We start from the raw sequence: 20,170 nt of genomic DNA on the forward strand, positions 1-20,170 counted from the left end.
CACTTAAGAATGATAGTTCACAAATGAAAACCTGACTTTCTCAACACTGGGGATGAGGACTGGCTGCCTCCCTTCCTAAATGCGTACCTTTTCTGTCGTTTCATAGTCCATTTTGAATGCCCAGAGGTGAAGCCGAGCGGAGAGCTCGCTGATGGAGGAGAGGGTGAGGAGGAACTGCTCAGCACTGCCCAGTGGCACATCGGGGTTGGCCAGCTGTGCTTCTTGGATTTTCTGCTTCTCCTCTTCGGTGGGAATCATGGTTAGGATTTTCTGGAAAGATGGAATGATATCGTATATTCTTAGCGATGGACCCTCTCCCAGCCCTTTGACATTTCCAAAATCATACTGTAATTTTCCAATCAGGTAGTAAAGAGATTCTGTCACCAATGTTCATATCATTTATAAGTGGTACATCATTATAAACCAAATACTGTAGAGAAGAAGAGCCCCAGGTAGGGTCAAAATTCACATTCATTTGTTCTAAAATGATCTCTCTCTCCTTTAACCTCCTATTCCATAAGGAATTTAAACAATTTGCCCTAAATTTTCTGGGTCTTGTATATGAAGGACATTCTAGACAAGAAAGGGGGGATGGGAGGTGAGAGAATGGTGAAAGAATAAGATGGAAGGTTAGAGAACAGCTCCCTGCTCCCTAGGAAACAGGAAAATTTGTCAAGACTGTATGAGAACTCAGACTGGCTTTTGTACATGGAGCATACTAATATTTAAACTGTATTTCACATTTTATGTAGAAATGAAAACACTTGAAATAATACCAAACTCAAGTCTGGTTGGAGAAAAATGATGATGGTATTTGCAAAACAGCAAAACCTACCTACTAATGAAAAAAATATCTTATGCTTCTATTTGTTTCTGGTTAAAATTAACAATGGAAGGCAGAGGTGGCAAAAAGTCATCGGAAGGATGATGATTCCTATAGGTTCAAACTCCTTAGTGATTATGAGAAGTATTTTAAAAGAAGGTAAAAATTCCCGTTATGTAACATTTCACAAGCAACATTATTAAAGGTAAGGGGTCATTATTTTTCTCTCATTTCTCCTTCTCTAGCGTTGTGCCACACTTTTTGGTAACTTCTATTCATTCATTAATTCTAAATGGCTTTGGTTGCTGCTCTCCAGTAGCAAGTATCTGGATAGAAGTGGATGGAGCCCTGATTCTGGGTAAGATAGAGTAGACATACTCTACCCCATCTCACTGAATGCAAGTATACACCCTGGTCCGCATGAATGGAGCAGATATTTGAAGCCTCTAAAAAGTATACAGTGGCAGGTGGACTAGGGAAGAAGATCAGAATTGGAAGTTCAACTCAACTGCAATGAGTTGACTCTTTGTCCTCTGGCATTCCCCAGCCTGAGCTCACATAGCCCCAGACCTGGAAGAGGACATCAGGTACAGACAGAGAGAACTGCAGGGAAATCCTCTAGTGCCCAATTATGGAGTGGGAAAGGGTTTCTTAGTAGTGACACTAGTGGCAGCAGAGGCTGGCAAGACACCTAAAGCTCTGAGGGAGGAAACCTTCCTTTCCAATCAAAGAGGCTGTGGTCCCAAAGGGTGGGACTAAGGGAGTAGACAGGATAAAGACCAAGGTTTTATTGTTTTCCAGTTGGTCTGTTCCATCCTTAAGGTCCCAAAGTGGCTCTGCCACTTCCTTTCAATTAAAAAAAGAATCAAAATAAGATTACAAAGAATGTCCATTTTGGGGGGTGTCTATGTATCTCAAGTCGGTTAAGGGTCGTCCGACTCTTGATTTTGGCTCAGGTTATGATCTCATGGTCTGTGGGATTGAGCCCTGCATCGGGCTCTGTGTTGATGGTGTGGAGCCTGCTTGTGATTCTCTCTCTCCCTCTCTCTCTACCCCTCTCCCGCTCGTGCATGCTCGTGTGCGTGCTCTCTCGACATAAATAAACTTAAAAAAAATGTACATTTTGGCTTTACATTGTTCTTTTTAATTTTTGTACAAGGTAAATAACAGGTGGAGTTCTCCTCGGTATAAGGCAGTCCCATGTGATGGGCACATGTCCCTAGGCACGTGTTGTCTTCCCTCTGCTTGACCCCACACACCGGCACAGAAAGTGCATGGCAAAGTGAGGTAACCGAGCCCCACCTTTCAGCTGGAGAACCAGAAAGGTAAGCCCCCAGGGAACTAGAAAGTACTAGGGAGGTAAGGGAAAAATGAAGAGCCTGGCAAAGCAGGTACAAAATATGGTTTAAGAACCTCTGGGGTGATCCCTGAGCTGTTTATGTATGAATCTGACCTTAAACAATGTATCAAAGGCTGTGAAAGCTGATACTGGAATCACAGTCCAAAAAAGGCAGGTCAGAGCCTGTGGCCTGAACCCAAGCAACTGGGGGAATAATTTTCTTTTTTTTCCCCCCAAACCAGAATTACCCCAATACAAAAACTAGACAAAGATACTACAATAAAACCACAGACCAACATCCCTGAATAACTTAGATGCACAAACCCTTAACAAAACTATTTTTAAATATATTAATGTCAATATACTAAGACATATAAACATTGCTGTATTTTATGAAGTAATATGTTAAAAACAAGAACCACAAGGCTGATTCAGTACAAAAAAAAACACAAAAAACAATCAGTGAAAGTAATCGACCAGATCAATGGTCTGAACAAGAAAATTCACATAATAACATCAATTGATGCAGAACCAGTTTTGATAAAATTCAATATACATCCCTAACAAACACCTCTCAGCAGCCTGGCAATAGAAGGAATCTCCTCCATCTGATAAGTGCCATTTGTAAAACACCTACAGCTCATATCATACTTGATGGTGACAGACTGAATACTTTCCCTCTAAGATTTAGAAAAAGTAAAGTTTTTAAGATTAAAAAAAAAAAGAGACATACAGATAAGAAAGGAAAAAGCAAAACTATTCCTACCACAGAATGTACTTGCCTATATAGAAAATTGTGAGGAACCTACAAAAATGTATGAAACAGTGAGTTTAACAATGTTGTATGACTTAAGGTTAATACATAAAAATTCATGTCATTTCTCTATTAACAGTAAACAATTACAAACTGAAAATTTAAAAAAAAATACCATTTATAATGAAAGACTTAGGTATAAATCTAACAAATCATGTACAGGATCTGTATGCTAGAAAGTAAAAATGCTGATGAAAGTAATCAAAGACAATCTAATATAAATGGGGAATACCATGTTCATGGAAAGACTCAATATAGTCAAGTATTAACTTTCCCAAAACTGATCTATAACTCTAACTCAATTCCAATAAAAATACCAGCATGAATTTTTTGTGGATATAGGCAAGCTGGTTCTAGAAGTTATGTGGCAAGACAGATGAGCCAAACAACAAAAACAATTTTGAAAACAGGTAAGGTCTCCCATACAGGTATAGGAATAAAACAATGTGGCATGGACAACAGGACAAACACATGGGTCAGTGGGAAAATACAGGGAATTCAGAAAGAGAGGATACAAATACAGCCCAGTGATTTTGACCAAGGTACAAAAGCAGTTCAATAGAGAAGAGATAGTATTTTCAACAAATGGTGCTGGAACTGGAATCCATGTGCAAAAAATGTTACATATAAATTAACTCAAAAGGTTCACAGATCTAAAAGTCAAAGGTAACACTACAAAACTTCTAAGAGGAAGCACAGAAGAGGGGTGCCTCGGTGGCTCAGTCGGTTAAGTATCTGACTTCAGCTCAGGTCACGATCTCATTGTTCATGAGTTTGAGCCCTTCGTCGGGCTCTGTGCTGATGGCTCAGAACCTGGAGCCTGCTTTGGATTCTTTGGAGTCTCCCTCTCTCTCTGTCCCTCCCCACTTGCACTCTGTCTCTCTTTCTCTCAAAAATAAACATTAAAACATTTTTTCTTTAAAAGAGGAAACATAGAAGAACATGTTTGCGACCCACGTTAGGCCACAAACTCTTAGACACAACACCAAAAGGGACTAGGGTTGAGAAACTGAACTTTATCCAAATTGAAACTTTTTTATCTGTGAAAGACACTGAAAAGAAAGACAAATTATAGTTCCTCAAAAGGTTATGATTTATCATGCTACCCAGCAATTCCATTTGGAGGTATTTACCCTAGAAAAATGAAAACTGAAGTTCACATAAAAACCTGTACGTGACTATCTGTAGCAGTCTTATTCACACTTGCCGAAAACCAGACCGGGCTACATAATCCTTCAACAGACGCACAGACAAACCGTGGCACATCCCTGCAATGCTACGGTGCTCAGCAATAAAAAGGGACCAGCTATAGATACATACCACAACTTGGATGAATCTCAAAAGTGCCCATCATGCTGAGTGAAAGAAGTCAGTCTTACAAGGCTATGCTGCATGGTTCCAAAAAGAATTTTTTGTCTTTCTCAAAAAGGCAAAACCATAGTCATGGCAAGAGATCAGTGGTTTCCACGGGGCTACAGGTAGGTGAAGGGCTTGACTAGCATAAGACCTTTTCTGGGACATAGGACTGTTGTGAATCCTGACTGCCATGGTCACTGCTCATGAACTTATAGATTTTACAACTCACAGAACTAACTGGACACCAAAACAGGTCAGTTTTCCTCTATAATAACACACACACAAAAATTAAAAATAAAATTAAAAACCGGACAAGACAGCACAATCCACAAACACGCAGATGTGTGCACGACGTATCCGAGTGCGGTGGCTGGAATCCTGGGCCTGATGAGAGAGTCCTCAGGATGGGCATCTCTGGAGTTTCTTAGAAGGTAGAGAGGCCAAACTACACTCAGCTGTGTCTTCTGTGCATTAGTCGCAGTGAGGATGCAGAAGGGGAGCCTAGAAGCCTCCTCTTCCAATATTCCCTTCATTGTGGCCCCGACACAGACTGAGTGGGTGGAACGCAGGCATCAGGGCACTTATTCAGCAACAATGCTCTTTGCTCCCACCTGTCCACACAGATGGTTTTTTAAAAAAATAACCCAAACAATGCAGGCAGATGTCACCGCTTTAAAAACATTCAGGATCTGAATTTAACCAGCCTTCAAAACAAAAACTAAAATTTGTGTTCTCATTTTCTTACTGCTTAAGTTGTTTAAAGCATGCACAAGAACTCCAGAACAAAAAATTGCCAACACTTTTCCTCCTTCCTCAGAAGGCATTTTCCGGCAATGATTTTAGTTGCTTCTTTCCTTTGGGAAAGTAATCAAACACTCTTACTTTTGTTTTGTACTTCTCTGACTAATTTAAACCATTTGCTCACCGCTGCAGATTTATGAGGTTGCCAGCTGCCGGTTTATTTCACTTTATTTTTTACACATCCCTGGCAATAAAAATAGCCATAAGACAGTAGAAGGGCAGGTCAAACCCACCTTCTAGGAGCTGATGGCTTTCTTCCATGAGCAGATGCTAAGGGGATGAGCACAAAGAGGTACCTTTAATTTGCTCTTCTACCATGTGGGTGAATTTATTGGTGATTTTACGGTCACCGTTTGGTTTCCCAGGGAAAAAGACATCAAACAAAACTACTACGTAATAATCCCAGCGTTTGTTTTCTTTTTTTGCTTTCTCCCAGACAGTATCCTGCCAGCACCGCTTGAAGTATACTTGCTTTGCTATCTGAAAAGCAGATTTCAGAGAAAAATGGAGAAGTCTCATTTTTTTATGAACCCAAATGCTTTGGTGTTTGGCCATCTCATTCACCTGCAGATAAGACTATAACAAGGAATTGTTTTGCCCTGTGAGTTTTGAACAGAACCCTGGCCCCAGCTGTGGATGAGAATCCAGCCCAGGGATTTTGGTGACAATCACAGAAAGGTGGAGCACTTCGAGCTGAGGCTGGCTTGTGCACAACTTGCATAATCTCCTGAGACCATGGCTTTCTATTCATGTCCTTATTCTTATGCAGGGATTTTTTTTTTCCCCCTTTACTTCTCAAGGCGTCTTGATTGTATTTTCTTTCATTCTTAGGACTACTCAGTGAAGCATGTGGGGCAGAAAATATTGCATCAACTCTGCAGAGGAAGTGAGGTGCCTGAGGCTACGTTGGATCAACCAAGGCAGAGCTGGAGGACCACCAAGGGGCTGCTCCTACTTTTCCAGCACCGTCTCCACAATTCAGGGCTTTTCAACCAAAAATGCAAAACCACCAGGGTTTGGGTGGCTCAGGCGCCCAGCTGCAGGGATATTCTGGTTCCCTGGCACTGCTGATCGACCGTGGCTCCCGGGCTCAGGCTTGTCTGTGTGTCTGGCACACACTTGGACAGGGACTGAACAGCACGAACTGTCTGAAAAGGTGCTATCATTCTGTATATGCAGCCAAAGGGACTGTTTCTTTCTTTCTTTTTGTTTAATGTTTATTTATTTTTGAGAGACAGGGAGAAAGCATGAGTGGGGGAGGGGCAGAGAGAGAGGGAGAGAGAGAATCCCAAGCAGGCTCTGTTCTACCAGTGCAGAGCCCAACGCAGGGCTCAATCTCCCGAAGTCCAAGATACTTGTCCTGAGCAGAAATCAAGAGTCGGAAGCTCGAGTCGGATGCTCAACTGACTGAGGCACCCAGGCGCCCCAGGAACTTTCTGTTTCTAGGATGCTGGCGGGCCTGGCAGCCAAAATGAGCCACGTTAAGTATCACTTGGGACCATCCAGTCATGCTACCCTCTGTAGACACAGACCGTATAAAAATTAGAAAACCACAAGAAAAAAGGAAACCCCTTCATACTTCCATTTGTGATAACCTGATGACATTTTGCTTGGAAAAATATCATTAATACTACTTAGAGATGGCCCCCAAAATGTGTTCTCAAGTTTAATACTCTTATGAAAAATTACTTCCTTAATGAAGTTAGTCAACCGCTCCCTCAGGTTTTCGTGGCACAGCCGGATACATATCACTGGGTTGCTAAGCAAAGCCACAGGATGTAATTTAATACATCCTAATCACATTTGGTACCCAGAGGTTTCAAATGGCCCTATTAAGCCGTGGTGCCAGGCTACCGTGCCTGTGTCCAAGAAGCAGACAGTTTATTTGGCGAAACGCCCTTTGGGCACAAGCTCGAAATCTTATTAGTAAAGATCTGTAAATACACAACAGCCATCGCTTCTCAGTCCTGACTTAGCTCCTAAACAACAAGCCCAGAAAGTAAGCTCTGGCTAATGGTCCAGGACATGGATCTAGAGTATCTAGGCCTCTCAGGTCCTGGAGATCAGTGGCCAGAGACGGCAGGTGACAGATGAGTGTGTCTGGTTTCCACTGGAAACTCTTCGGCATGGCTGATAAGAAGTGAAAAATACGCACGGGCAGCCTTCAGATGAGACATTCTCCATTAGAGCGAGGTTTGCCTCCAGGGGATGTCTGACAAAGTCTGGAGACACTTTTGGTTGTCGCTGGGGTGGTATCACTGGGTGGGTGGAGGCCAGGGATGCTGCCACCCGTCCTACAAGGGAGGGGACGCCCCCACAATAAAGAACCGCCCCAGCCAGAATGTCAGTAGTGACAGGGCTGAGAAATGCTGTTTAGATAAAAACTGGTAAAAAAAAAAAAAAATGCACAAGTCCATTTGCTGTTGTGACTCAGGATGCATTTAATGAGCTCGCATAGCACACTGAACTCCCAGGCAGGGTCAGCAGTGATTTCGACGGCTGTGCCCTCCCACAGAAAACCATTCCACACATCAGCCACTTCTGGGGCCACGCCACAGGTGGCGCTGTCGGGGGGCCTGTGCTCCTCCGGGGGGCTCCTCATCACCTTTCAGATTCCTTCTTGTTCTTTCTGTCGCACGAGTTCCGGCACAGAATACACTCCATCCCCAAGGCTCAGGGTCTACACTTCAGACTCAGACTTCATACTGGCTTGTGGAAGCCAGGCACAGACTGAGACTGGGACTCTCTCCTCATCTTGAAGGTGGGGAACAAAATGGCCGTACCTCCTGAGAATCTGCGTAGAGCACCCGGCTTGTGCCCGGGCCCACAGGAAGAAAGCTACGGAAGTCAGGTTTAGCGCTGTGGTGGTGTTCCTGTACGATCAGCACTACTGTTGTTATCATTATTCCTGTCTGGATCGAAAAGATATTCAATGGGGCACCTGGGTGGCTCGCTGGTTAAGCGTCTGACTTTGGCCTGGGTCCTGATCTTAACAGCTGGGGAGTTCGAGCCCTACATTGGGCTCCACACTGACAACGCATAGCCTGCTTTGGATCCTTTGTCTCACTCTGTCCCCCTCTCTTTCTCTCTCTCTCAAAAATAAATAAACATTAAAAAAAAAAAACAAACAAACCAGGTACTCATCTGGAAAACAGGAAAAAAAAAAGTGATTTGAGTTATTCTAAAATCTCAGTAACTTATTGTATCTGAAACTTTCCCTACCCAAGGAGAGCTACATTTCAGGAAAGAAAAAGGCAAAACCCAAAGGAATCAATCTCTCCTGATGGACTTTCAAGTTCTCATGACAAGAAGGGGAAATATTTTTAAAAGGGGAAGCTGTCATTTTTTCCTTCAATCAGCCTGGCTCTGGCTGCATTTGAAGCCTCTCTTTGTATGAATCTGAAGCTTTTGCAATCGCCGAAAGACACTGTTAAGTAAATAGGACGGCTGGAATGTGTGCGAGGGCCCACCATGCAGTTTGTTCTAGATGAAAGACACGTTGTACTTGGTTCATCCAGGCTGGCAGCCCCCATCTGCCTGGGGGCCAGCCAATGCCCTTCTCCTCCCTTGCTTCTCCGGGGGCCCCAGAGAGGGGCAGCCTCACACTGAGGCCTGGCCTGCCTCCTTCTCACCGTCCAGTAGCTGCCTCAGTGTCCCTCTCTGTGTTTGCCTGCTGTCACCTGCTCTCTCTCCTTTATACCCCTGCCTCAGTGGGCCACATGCCCTCACTCCGTGGCTGCGAACCTAGATACATTCACCTGCTCTGCTTCCTCGCCTGACTCCAGGGCTCCCGGCTCCACTTTCTCTCCAGCCAGAAGGCAAATGCAGGCCACATCTGAGATCCGGCTCCTGGAACGCATCATGTGTCTGTTTCTCAGAGTAGAGCTGCTTAGGCCTTGTACTGGTTTCCTAGAGTTGCCATCAAAATACTATAAACTGGGTAGTTAAAAACAACAGAATTCTCTCGGTCTGAGACTACAAATCTGACATCAAGGTGTCAGCAGGGCAATGCTCTCTCTGAAGGCCCTGGGGGGGGGGGGGGCGGTGGAATTCTTCCTCATCCCTTCCTAGTTTCTGGTAGTTGCAGGTGGCCCTTAGTGTCGTCCCTTGGCTTGTAAACATCACTCCAATCTCTGCCTCAGTCATCACACAGCAGTCTGTTCTGTGTGTGTCCTTGTGTGTTCTCGGTCTTCACAGAATGGCATTCCCCTCTCTGTGTCTCTATCTAAACTTCCCTCTTCTTATAAGGACATCAGTCACTGGAGTAGGGCCCACCCTAATTGAATATGACTTTATCTCAATTACGTCTGCCAAGACCCTACTTCCAAATAAGGTCACATTCTGAGTTTGTGGGTGGATGTAGATTTTGAAGGGATACTACTAACCCAATATAAGCCTCTAGGAGCACAGTTTTTCCTGAGGGGCCTCGTCTTTCCAAAGTACAGAAGCATGCCTGGCCTGCTGGGTTCAGACCCACTTGGCCCCAAGGGCTCCACTGCTCCTTCCCACACTTGGGGCCATGGGTGTGCCTGGCAGCTTGGCCTGGGCCCTTCCTCACTGTCAGGGGCTCACCCTCCCTCTTCAGCCAGGCTTCACTGGTCCCGTCCACTCTCCAGTGCCGCAGATAAGGCTGTGCACCCATGAACCCCAACTATGGGAAGGCTTTAAAGGGATCCAGGGCTCCTTGCCACTAGGAGGATGGTGAGAGTGTCACCTAACACCACAACGCAACACCCTCACGTCCCCACGGTGACCCAGTCAGGGGGCCCCAGGCTCTGTCACCCATCTGGCGGAACCTGCGGGGTCCCTCGCTCCCCTCACGTGTTCTCCATGATTAGAATAGGAGCTTTAACTTGCTGCAAAGTCATAGCAGCCCATGGTGGAGGCAGAACGGGGCCTGGCTGAAGAGCACTGAGCCCAGCAGACCACGCAGTCACAGCAAGTGACCCGTCTCCCTCCACTGCTGCCATTCAGATCAACACCTGCTCAAAGGCGGGTGGCATGGGTTCTTCAGTGTGTCACACAAAACCTATCTCTGCACGTCCCAACGAGCACCAAGAGTGAAAGAGAGCCATTCGCGTGGGTGGGAGCACACAACAAAATCCCTACTTGTGAAACTGTTCATTAAGCTTGTTTGGTTGGAAAGGTTATTCTTCTGTGCTGAGGTAGGCGAGCACGGTCAGAAAGCAGGCAGTAAATGAACCAGACAGTGAGGATCACTGAACTTCATAGGCCAAGCGGGGCTTCCCCCCACAACCCAGAAGTTAAAAAAAAAATGTGCGAATTATTAACATTATTCAGAGTTTGGCTGAAACAGAAAAATGGCAAGGCACCCTGCGGAGAAAGTCATATTGGACACAGTAATGCTTTACATATGGGACATGTTAGCAGAGCACAAATAATGCTTGAGAGAGCTTCTCTTACCTCAATTCCTTCTTTGTTTAAGGCGTATTCATCGAAATTCAAAATGGCTATCTTAATCGTCCTCGGGGGGGGCAGCACTGTCAGACCGATATTAATAGCATTGCTCCTCTTGGGGTCCAGGACGATGACCTCCTGCCTTTTTCCATCTGCAGCAGTTTTCTTGGTGATAAAATAAGGAGAATCCAAGATTAATGCATCATCTTTGGTCCTTTCTGTGTTTCATTATTAAAAGCAAACTCACTACTTATTTAGAGATGAAAACAAATGGCCCTGATTCAGCTCAGGACTGGCTACTGCTCAGCACAGAAGAAAGAGATCAGGGATTAGCTCTGAGAAGCCGCCAAGCATGGGTCAGCAATGGAACTTCACGAGTCAGACACATTACAAAATAAAATTGATTTTCCTTCAATTGGGAAAAATGTGATATTTGGCAAGGAAAAAAAAAAAACCTGTTTTTTTCCATAGAGGCAGTGGAAACAGAACTAAAACCTCTCAAAGTTCCCTTCCTGCAGGCTGCAAGGTGTCGGAATGTGCCTTGGTTGGCCTTAGTGCACATGGTATGTGCCGAGAAGACAGGAGTGGTGAGGAGAATCCGGCGTCGCTGGCCTGCCAGCCCCCCTGCATCCCTGGCCACACTGTCTCAGGGAATCCCCTCACCATTTAAACATCCTGTGCCCCTCATAATGGAGCACCTGCCACACTTAGACATCTGGGTGGCTGCCCATTGGGCAGCTGAGGGGGCGCCTTCTGAGGAAGGGAAGCAAAAGGGAACCTGCTCGACAAGAATGAGGGATGAATGGGCACAGAGGCCAAAGAGGGAGACAGGGGACAAGAAGCGTCCAGGTGTCCTCAAAGAGCGCTAGTGAGTCTGGCTTCCCTGCTGACCTGGGTGCTCCTTGGGGGCAGGTTCTGGGCTGGCACATGACTTGGTAGAGCCTACCAAGTATGGGACTTGGTAAGCCAACATGTGTCCAGAGTCGAGATGACAAAGCCCCCACCCTTCAGCTCTCAGGGAGTTAAGGGCAGGTGGCAACGGAGGAGAGGGGAGGAGTTCTGGCTCAGCCGGCACTCTGTGTGCGCTCAGATTCCTCCCCTGGGACAAACAGAGCTGGAAGGATGACTATTTTCACCTATGTAACAAGCCCAAGCCCAGGTTGATAATGATGAGCAAGGCACAAGGGATGTCCGGAAGGAAAAGACACATTCAGCACGGTGATGGGTGTGCTCCCCATGGGCAAGGGCTCAGTGGCGGGGTGGTGGAAGAGGTCAGGCTCTGAAGGAGTTGACATTGACCTGGGCCCTAGGGAATGTCTAGGGGAGAGCCTGGAGTTGGGGAGTGAAAATAAGGAGATAAGAAGTGGCTTTGTCTAGCTTGCTGGAAACTGCCAGGGATGAAGCAGGAGGTTTGGGGGCCATATGCAGGGACCTCAGGAACCAGCTGCTCTGATTCTGCTGCACACAGGCCCCAGCCGAGTGGCTGATGCTGCTGTCAGTCTCTTGCACTGAGGCCCTCCCTACTGGCTGGGCCTTCGAACAGCTGAGCTTTCTGGAGAAGCTGGCCTGCTTTAACACTGAAGGCTGCAAGCTGGCAAGGAGAAATGGACTGTGGTTCCTTAAGCCCTACTAAGCCCTTCCAAACTCAATTGCTAAAATTCTATTTTAAGTCTTTAAATATGCATTTGGGAATAAATTAAAATTTCCTCACGAAGACAATAACTGAAAGCATCCCCAGCTGTTTTGCAGCCTGGTGGCCAGGAGGAACAATTCTTGTGGGTGTGATCAGGTTTGGATGCCCAGGGACATGTGGCCTAGAAGCATTCCACTCTGCAGGGCGAGCTTATCTGCTGTGTATTTAATCAAGTAAGCTTATTAGGAGCCCCTGATATTCAGCTTTTAAATCTAACATATTATTTTGTGTGTGGAAAGCTAAGAAGGAATGAGAAAAGGCTTGGCAAAATGCCGAATGCAGGCAACAAAGAGGGATGCCAGGACACGAGGCCTGAAGATGCTTCAGTAGACATCCTGTGAGCATAAGGAGGGCAGCATGGATGGCAGAAGGAGCCTGGGACCTGGCATAGGAGAGGCAACTACCCATAGCCAGGCTCCAATACAGGAGACATTTCCTGGAAGGCAGGGATTCCCTGGGAATCATTAGCTCTTAGCCCCTCATCTATATAGGCCCTCTTTACTCCAAGAGCCTGGAAAGATGCCTGAGCAGACTCAGCCCAATCTAGCCTTTGTGCAAATGAGAAAAAGATGCCTTCCCTGGGGAGACACAGCCCCATGGCAGCCTGCACAGCACACAGCCTGCACACACCTATGTGATGGCTCTGAGCCGGGCATGTCCTTGTCTCCATTCCCAACAGCATTCAGTTTATACCAGTGAACACACCCACATACTCTCCTACAAGTCAGGAAGAAGCAAGCCGCTGAGCATCCTGAAATAACAGGGACAGCTGTCCCCAAAGGTGACTCCATGTGTTTTCAGAGCACTTTGACCCACTTGGTAAGGGAAAGAATAAGAATGAAGGTAATATCTGAAATTGAATTGTTCAATCTCTGGATTTTATCCAAAAGGTGTTTTAAATGCTGTTCCTCATCATTAACACAGACTCCACTAGAGGCCACTGAGCACCCAAGTGCCCTGGCGTCCGTTCTGCCCAAGATGAAGGAGGAGATCATGTGGGGATGGCCGACTCTCTCCTTCCCTTCCACGATAACCTAGAGCAGTACCTGCAATAAGCCAAAGTTTTCTGTGCCCAGGAGCACATGCCCATGTCTCAGGATTAGCAGTCATCAAATTCGATCCATTTTAATTGTCATTCTGTGATCAAAGTCCCAGCTCAGCAAGTCTGATCTTTACTATGTCCTTCACATGATCCTGCGACACTGTTTGCAGGGCCCTATGTCTTAGAGCAGGGCCCCATCCCAGGAAGCTGATCACTAGGTGAATCTGGGGCTGCAGGGAATGGTCACAGCCTTCTCCCCAAGCATTGGTAGTTACTAATAACCACTTAAATTGACCATCTCCTCTATGCTTCTCAAAAATCCTGCAACTCTATGGTCTTGGATGCTGCCTAGTTGAAGCCTCTTCCTGGAGGGGCACACTTCTGTCTTCTTGGAGGCTAGACCTTCAGTCTTCTTGCACAGCTTGGGAGAAAGGAGCTGAATTGCCTTAGTGACCTCCTTCCTGACCCTTATCCAAGGTCTCTGCTTGCCTTTATAGCATCTCTTTCCATGGACGGTAACCTCTTCTCTCACCAGTTTGGACCTTACACCGCCTCCCCTCTCCCTACAATCTTCTTGGCTGAATCAGAAACAAAAACAAACAAGCCCTACATGGCATACAAGACTGAAGCATTTCCCCAGAGACAGTATTTCTGGAAAGGCAACTGTTGGCACACTAGAGGATCCCTGAAAGTTGGGGCTTCAAAGGTGGTGCTATTCTATATGCTGGGCATTACTGCCTGGTTCTGGTCAAGAGTTCAGCTTAACCAGGTTTTCTGGAAGCAAAACAGAGCCTGGCTTCTTCCCAGGGTGCTCCATACCCCTTAAACAAGTTCCTTTTCCCCTGAACACTTATGGACATATTTGGAAAAATGGCATGTACAGAGACAGATCCACAGTGGTTTTCCCCCACACTACCTTACTATCACTCTTTTGCTGGGGCAACTATCTCATGCCAGAGTCCAGTGTTCCCATTTCACTTTCAGCCAAGTCCTAATCTAACATGCTATGCCCAGAGCCTGGGCCCAAGGGAGCCTCTTTCTAGCAAGCCTTTCTTCCCTGATGGTTCTCGAGACTCACTGAGGTGGAGGACCAAACTTTGGCTGATTGACCTTTTTATCAAAAAGTAGCAGAAACAAAATGGAATCCAAGGATCACATGGACAGACTCGGGAGCCCTGAAAGTTAACTTCAGCTGGGATGTGACCATTCATGGCTGTGTGACTTTGGCAAGTCACTGGACCTCTCTGTGCTTCAGTTTCCTCTCTGGCATATACCTTGCAAGGTTTGCTGTGAGAATGAAATGCGACCATGGATGTAAAGCAGCAAGAACAATGCCTGGATCACGGTAGGCACTACAGAGGTATTTGCTAGAACTATCAGAATAGCATTACTGGAGAGTGTTATGCTAAGTGAAATAAGTCATACAGAGAAAGACAGATACCATATGTTTTCACTCCTATGTGGATCCTGAGAAACTTAACAGAAACCCATGGGGGAGGGGAAGGAAAAAAAAAAAGGTTAGAGAGGGAGCCAAAACGTAAGAGACTCTTAAAAACTGAGAATAAACTGAGGGTTGATGGGGGGTGGGAGGGTGGGTGATGGGTCCTGGGGAGGGCACCTGTTGGGATGAGCACTGGCTGTTGTATGGAAACCAATTTGACAATAAATTTCATTAAAAAAAAAGAATAGCATTACTGGAATTAATACATGTAAAGCAGTTATGACAATGCTTGGAACACATTACTTTCTAAAAATTAGTTCTTAGCTATTTCACCACCAATGACTCCTTTTTATCATTTCTGTTCAACTGACATTTTAAAAATACATGGTCTACCAGTATATATTTTTCATGACTAATGTGTCTACCACATTTGCTGATCAAAGACATCTACATAAATAAGAAGGTCAGATCAGATCAGTGTCCTTACCCTGGAGAGTGATAATTCCAGAGGAAAGTATAGAGACTCAATATTCAATTTAGCCTATAAAGCTCTTGCCATGGATACGGACAACTCTCAAGGGGCTTTCTAAATGACTGAAAATAGCTCATGGGTGCTTATTAGAGTCTGCACAGACCTCTAGGCACATGGAATCCCAGAAAATGAGTATTCCTTGAATGGTACTAAAGATCTTGCAAAAAAGAATGTAGAGAACACCTCGGTTTCTGTTTTTAACAAAGAGAATATCACGGTGATTTCCACAGGCCAAATTCCCTTCTGAGGCTAACAGACTGGTCTCTAGGACTAATTGAAAGGAGCATTCTGGAGAAACAACAGGAGATTCTCCTTTTCCAGGAGACATGACTGCTTCCATGACTGATGGCAGATGGGTCAACATTAAGTGACTCATTATCACTAGATAGGAGAAACTCAGCATTATGTATCTGAGAAGAAAACAGGACTGATCAATCTCCTGACACCTTCTGAAGGAAAACCAGAAAATGTAGTTTATTTAGATCAAAGCACAATGGTGAGTGCACAAGAGAATCTTCAGTGGTACTTCTAAACATCAGTGACGCCTGGGCATCATCCTCAGAGATTCTGATCTCCTTGGTCTGGAGCAGGACACAGGGATCATAGATGTTAAATGATCTCTCATGCATCTAGAGAGACTGATATAGACTTTTTGAAAGTCTAAAGGCTTTTGAGACAGGACTGCTGAGTAGAAAGTTGTTCTTTAAAGAGGAATGCAATTTAAAAACAGGAAACAAAAGGGAGGGATAAGAGAACATTTCTTAAAATAGAAAACAGTAACAGGGTCCCCTATCCATTCGAAGACACAATAAGGACTGGCCCTGCCATTTTTATGAATGATGTAGGATCAAGTCCCCACAGCTACAGACAATGCAGGGAGTTTTTCTTGATGTTAAAACGACCCTGACACACCCAACAAATGCCGAGCTCATCCCAGTACCGGGAGCTAATTTGTCGATGACGGAGAAACAGTTTTTCCAGATTCAGGGGTAAACCAGCTTGCAAGGCTCTGGGGTTGGGTGCAGCTGACTGCTGAAGGCAGGGCCACACATCCTGCTACAGCTAACTCCATGCAACCACATCATGGGTGCGGTTCTTGGAAATAAGACAGAAAACCTGGCTCCATGCCTCTACACAGCCCTGTGGCTTCTGCCCGTGGCACATGCATAAGGAGGTCCAAGGTCCAGAGAAGGACCACGGTGAAGGAGGAAACTTCCCCATGAGGGGACAGTATGAAATGAGAAGCACACGTGGAGGCATGCCATCTGGGCAGGTAAAAGGGCTTGCTTTCCAGTGTGTTCATCCTGCCCTGAAGAATCACCCCCTTCGACTTTTTAAAGACTGATTTTACTAGAAATAAAGGATGCAACATTTAAAGAATGGATATTCAGTATACAGAACTTGCCACCCCAGAAGGTGCTGTGACCAAACACGGAAACTGAACTAAGGATGTGATTTAGTCAACAAATACCCCTCAGCTGGAGAGCACTCCCATGAAATGCACGACCTCTCAAAATGCTTCTCAGCATCGCAGTCACAGACCCTGGGTCTGGCTCAGCAGGGCACTGGCTTTGCAATGATAAATCATTCCTCCTCACTCTCCACTAACTGCCAAGAGAGTGACGCCACTGGATATTTTCAAAACTGCCTGTTGAGAAAGTGACAATGACAATGAGACCACAATACAGATGTCATAAAGATGTGACAACTGTGGAATATTCCTAAGTCCTTGTAACAAGGGAGACTGATACACATGGGCAAGCATTAAGGCAACAACGACATCACCCAACTATGTTTGCATAAAGGCTGACAAACCTGTAGCTAGGAATAGAGTTTCTGAGGAACTTGGCAGAATAGGCTTGCCTTATCATGAAGCTTAGGGAAAAAAAGCATTCATTTCCCAGTTCTTCTGCAGCAGTCTTCCATAGCTGAGGCCGGCTGCGACACAGCTGCCTTACTGATGGTAATGGAGTATGTCTAGTACCCTAACCAGAAGACATCTGAGAGAGAAAGGGAGTGCTCTACATACATGCCGGGACAACAGGCATACACCCGGGCCAACCTGGATACATTAGATGTATGGTCACCCCACTGAAGTCCCAAAGTTGGGTTTTCAACTTCCATATGATAGAATTCAGGTTTTTCTGAGGGTGATGTTAAATAAAATAACATTTCAGTATATCCTGAACTTGAGTATAGGGTAGGAAAACTTGACTCCCTTCTTGGGAGAATAAAATGGATTGGGGGATGGGGGAGTCAACGTGGAACACGGTGGTGAAGGGATCAATGCCTCCCTCCTTGGTGCCTCATTTATCACTTTAAATCAATGGTGCACAACTTTGGTTGAGTCCCTGAGGTGCTTTTAAAAATAACCCAGGCTGGGGCTCACCCCAGACCAAATAATTCATCATTCTTTGAATTTTCTTAAAAAGTCACTGTGAATAGCTTCTGATATGTTTTGAAATGTCAGAGTAAATAAAGTTGAAAAAAATTCTCCAAACCCATTTTGGAATCCCCTCCCCACGATAAACTTAATGAGCCCAGGGGAGGAAGACAGCATTGAGCCCTCAAAGGGGAGACCAAGTCCCTTTCTTCCTTCCAGTTTTCTCTTCCAGTCCACACCTGTCTTGTGTACTGTCTGTAACTTAGGACATAAAAACTGCCTTTTGGGAGCAGGAGGGACTTTGCTGCTCTTGATTAGGCACATAGGATGAAGGCCACTTCCTGGGGCTCATCAGGATGATACGAAGTCCATGAGGGTACATCCCCATACCTCCAGGGGCTTTCTGCCCTGACATCATTCTCTGGGGTCACTCCTGTGATCTTCTATGTGATTCACCGCATCTCAGACCAGCAGTAGGAACACAACACGATGAAATTTAGCGCAGGATTTCTGTCTTTCTCCACAAAACATAATTAAAGTCATCTTACTAAAAAGCTATATATATTTCCTTCTGAGACAGAAAAATAGATCCAGTTCCAAAAACTTTTTGGAAAGGAAATACAAAAGCATATTTTCCTGTTCTTATTTCCATTAACTGGTCACCCAGCCTTGGATCTGGAACATGAATCTTTATTTTGAGGGGTGACCTGGATGGTCAGAAGGATGCTCTGGAGCTCCGGTCTGGTATAAGTTTTCTGACAAAAACCAAAACCGATTCCCTTTGCTCTGTGCTGGCTTGTGAAGTCTATTTCATTTTTATTTGTGTTGCTATTGTGTTTAATGAATAATGAATGAATTCACAAGCCAGAATTCAGAAGTGGTTGTTTACACCTGTGCTGTATGAAAATCATAATCAAGGATTAGAAACGGAAGTAAAATTGGTTATATCTGCATTAATAACATACACATAAAGATTCAACTCTCCAATGTGATGTATTTTAATCTTAATGTGCATTTTTTACCTTTTGTAATATTTGTAAATTAGTTCCTTCTCACATTTCCTATCTCCGCCCACCCTGCTCCCAAGAACAGAGGTATGGGTTCCTAGGTCCCACTGTAGGACATTCTGGAATCTGTTTGGTAAAAATTTCAATATATTACTTTTCTCTTATGCTCTCATTTTAGAAAAACTAGGCAAACAATTGTTCTTTAGCCAGGCAATCAAGCATTTTAAGAGGTCACCACCTACTTCAAACAAGAATGGAACTTCAGGCTACTGAGAGGGCAGTGACCAGACTCTTGTCACCAACCAGAGTAGAGTCAAGAGAAGGAGGGAGGCGGGTGAACTGCCCATTTTGGGTCCCCTCAATGAAGTTTTTAATCTTGCTACTTCCTTTTGTAAAAACAAAGTCAGAAAGAACTTCACTGCCAAACTGTTACTCCCTTTACTTCCTCCAACCCAAGCAAGGGCCAGAAACCTAAGGGTGTTGAGCAACCCGTGGAAGCCCAGAGGGCGCACCAGCCAGACCAGCCCATGTGAGGAGGTGGTGGCTGAAGGAGACCAGCCAACTAGATCAGTAGGTTGGAGGGTGGTGCGAGTGAGGGTGGGCCCCGGATAACTCCGGGCCACCAGAGACTGCTGTTTTAACCAGCCAGGAATAGTTTCTCCCAAATGCCATGCTGCACTGGAAGAACTCAAGGGGACACACGAGTGGCTCAGCACAACATGCCACCAGTCCTGGGAAAGTCAGGACACAGAGACACTGAGAGGGGATGCCCAACCTCACTTTCCTAGGTGTCATTTTCTGGAGAGGACAAAAGGGGGTCTACTTTCAGCGGAAGGAGAGGACTGACTGGACATGACGTGCTGAGTTGGATCCTAGCAGTTTGGATTTACAAACAGGAGGAAGCTTTAATTCTGAACTGAGGTGGGGGGGGGGGGGTGTTCCTGAGGCTAGACCAGTTGAGATTCACATTCTTGCGGAGACTAGGCAGAAATCGACACCAGGGCGAAGGCCAATTCGGGAGGAGCAGCGCCCCTGGTTCCAGGCCCCCCTAGTCCCACCCCTCCCTAGGCACAAACTCTGTCACTTGGCTCCTTGTCTAAAGGGCCCTCTTGTCCTGAGAATGTTGCACCTACTTTTTGATCCGGAATTGGTCGGGGAGTCCAGCTCAGGTAGCCGTGTACTCACCCGAAATGATGATAAATGGAACAGACGGAGCTAAAACTAATTTATGGTAAGTTCTTGCAAGTTTACTCTAAATTACTGTGTGGTTATATTGGAGGTTCAAACTACCACTACCATCCACTATAACCAATCAAGGTGAGAGTAAATAACCACGTCTCCTGGATAAAGTTCAGGTGGTCGATCAATTAGCAAGACTACTTTCCTCTAGTTAACATCAGCATCTGCTGGTGGGCTCGGCTAATATTCCCTGGTTAATGTTTTTGTCTTTTCCTCTGGGTTATTTGGTTCTTTGAAAGCTACTTTGCCTAATGGTGTTAGGAAGCTGCTGTCCATGTTGGC

The 20,170-nt window shown here is 45.4% G+C and overlaps 1 protein-coding gene across 3 annotated transcripts in view; it reads right to left on the reverse strand.

The window, feature by feature from the left end:
* FHOD3 (formin homology 2 domain containing 3) overlaps positions 1-20,170 on the reverse strand; it is a 475,398-nt gene that overhangs the window by 37,809 nt on the left and 417,419 nt on the right. For all 3 annotated transcript variants that reach the window (XM_047087059.1, XM_047087061.1, XM_047087060.1), the window contains 2 exons: positions 10,558-10,716; positions 88-270 (listed from right to left, as the gene is read on the reverse strand). In XM_047087059.1, coding sequence (XP_046943015.1) covers positions 88-270; positions 10,558-10,716 — 342 coding nt within the window. The remainder of the gene's footprint in view (positions 1-87; positions 271-10,557; positions 10,717-20,170) is intronic.

This window comes from Lynx rufus, unplaced genomic scaffold (assembly GCF_022079265.1).
Source record: "Lynx rufus isolate CCGP_SWC_20201006 ecotype Redwood Valley unplaced genomic scaffold, mLynRuf1.p SCAF_22, whole genome shotgun sequence".
In the NCBI taxonomy this organism is placed as follows: domain Eukaryota; kingdom Metazoa; phylum Chordata; class Mammalia; order Carnivora; family Felidae; genus Lynx; species Lynx rufus.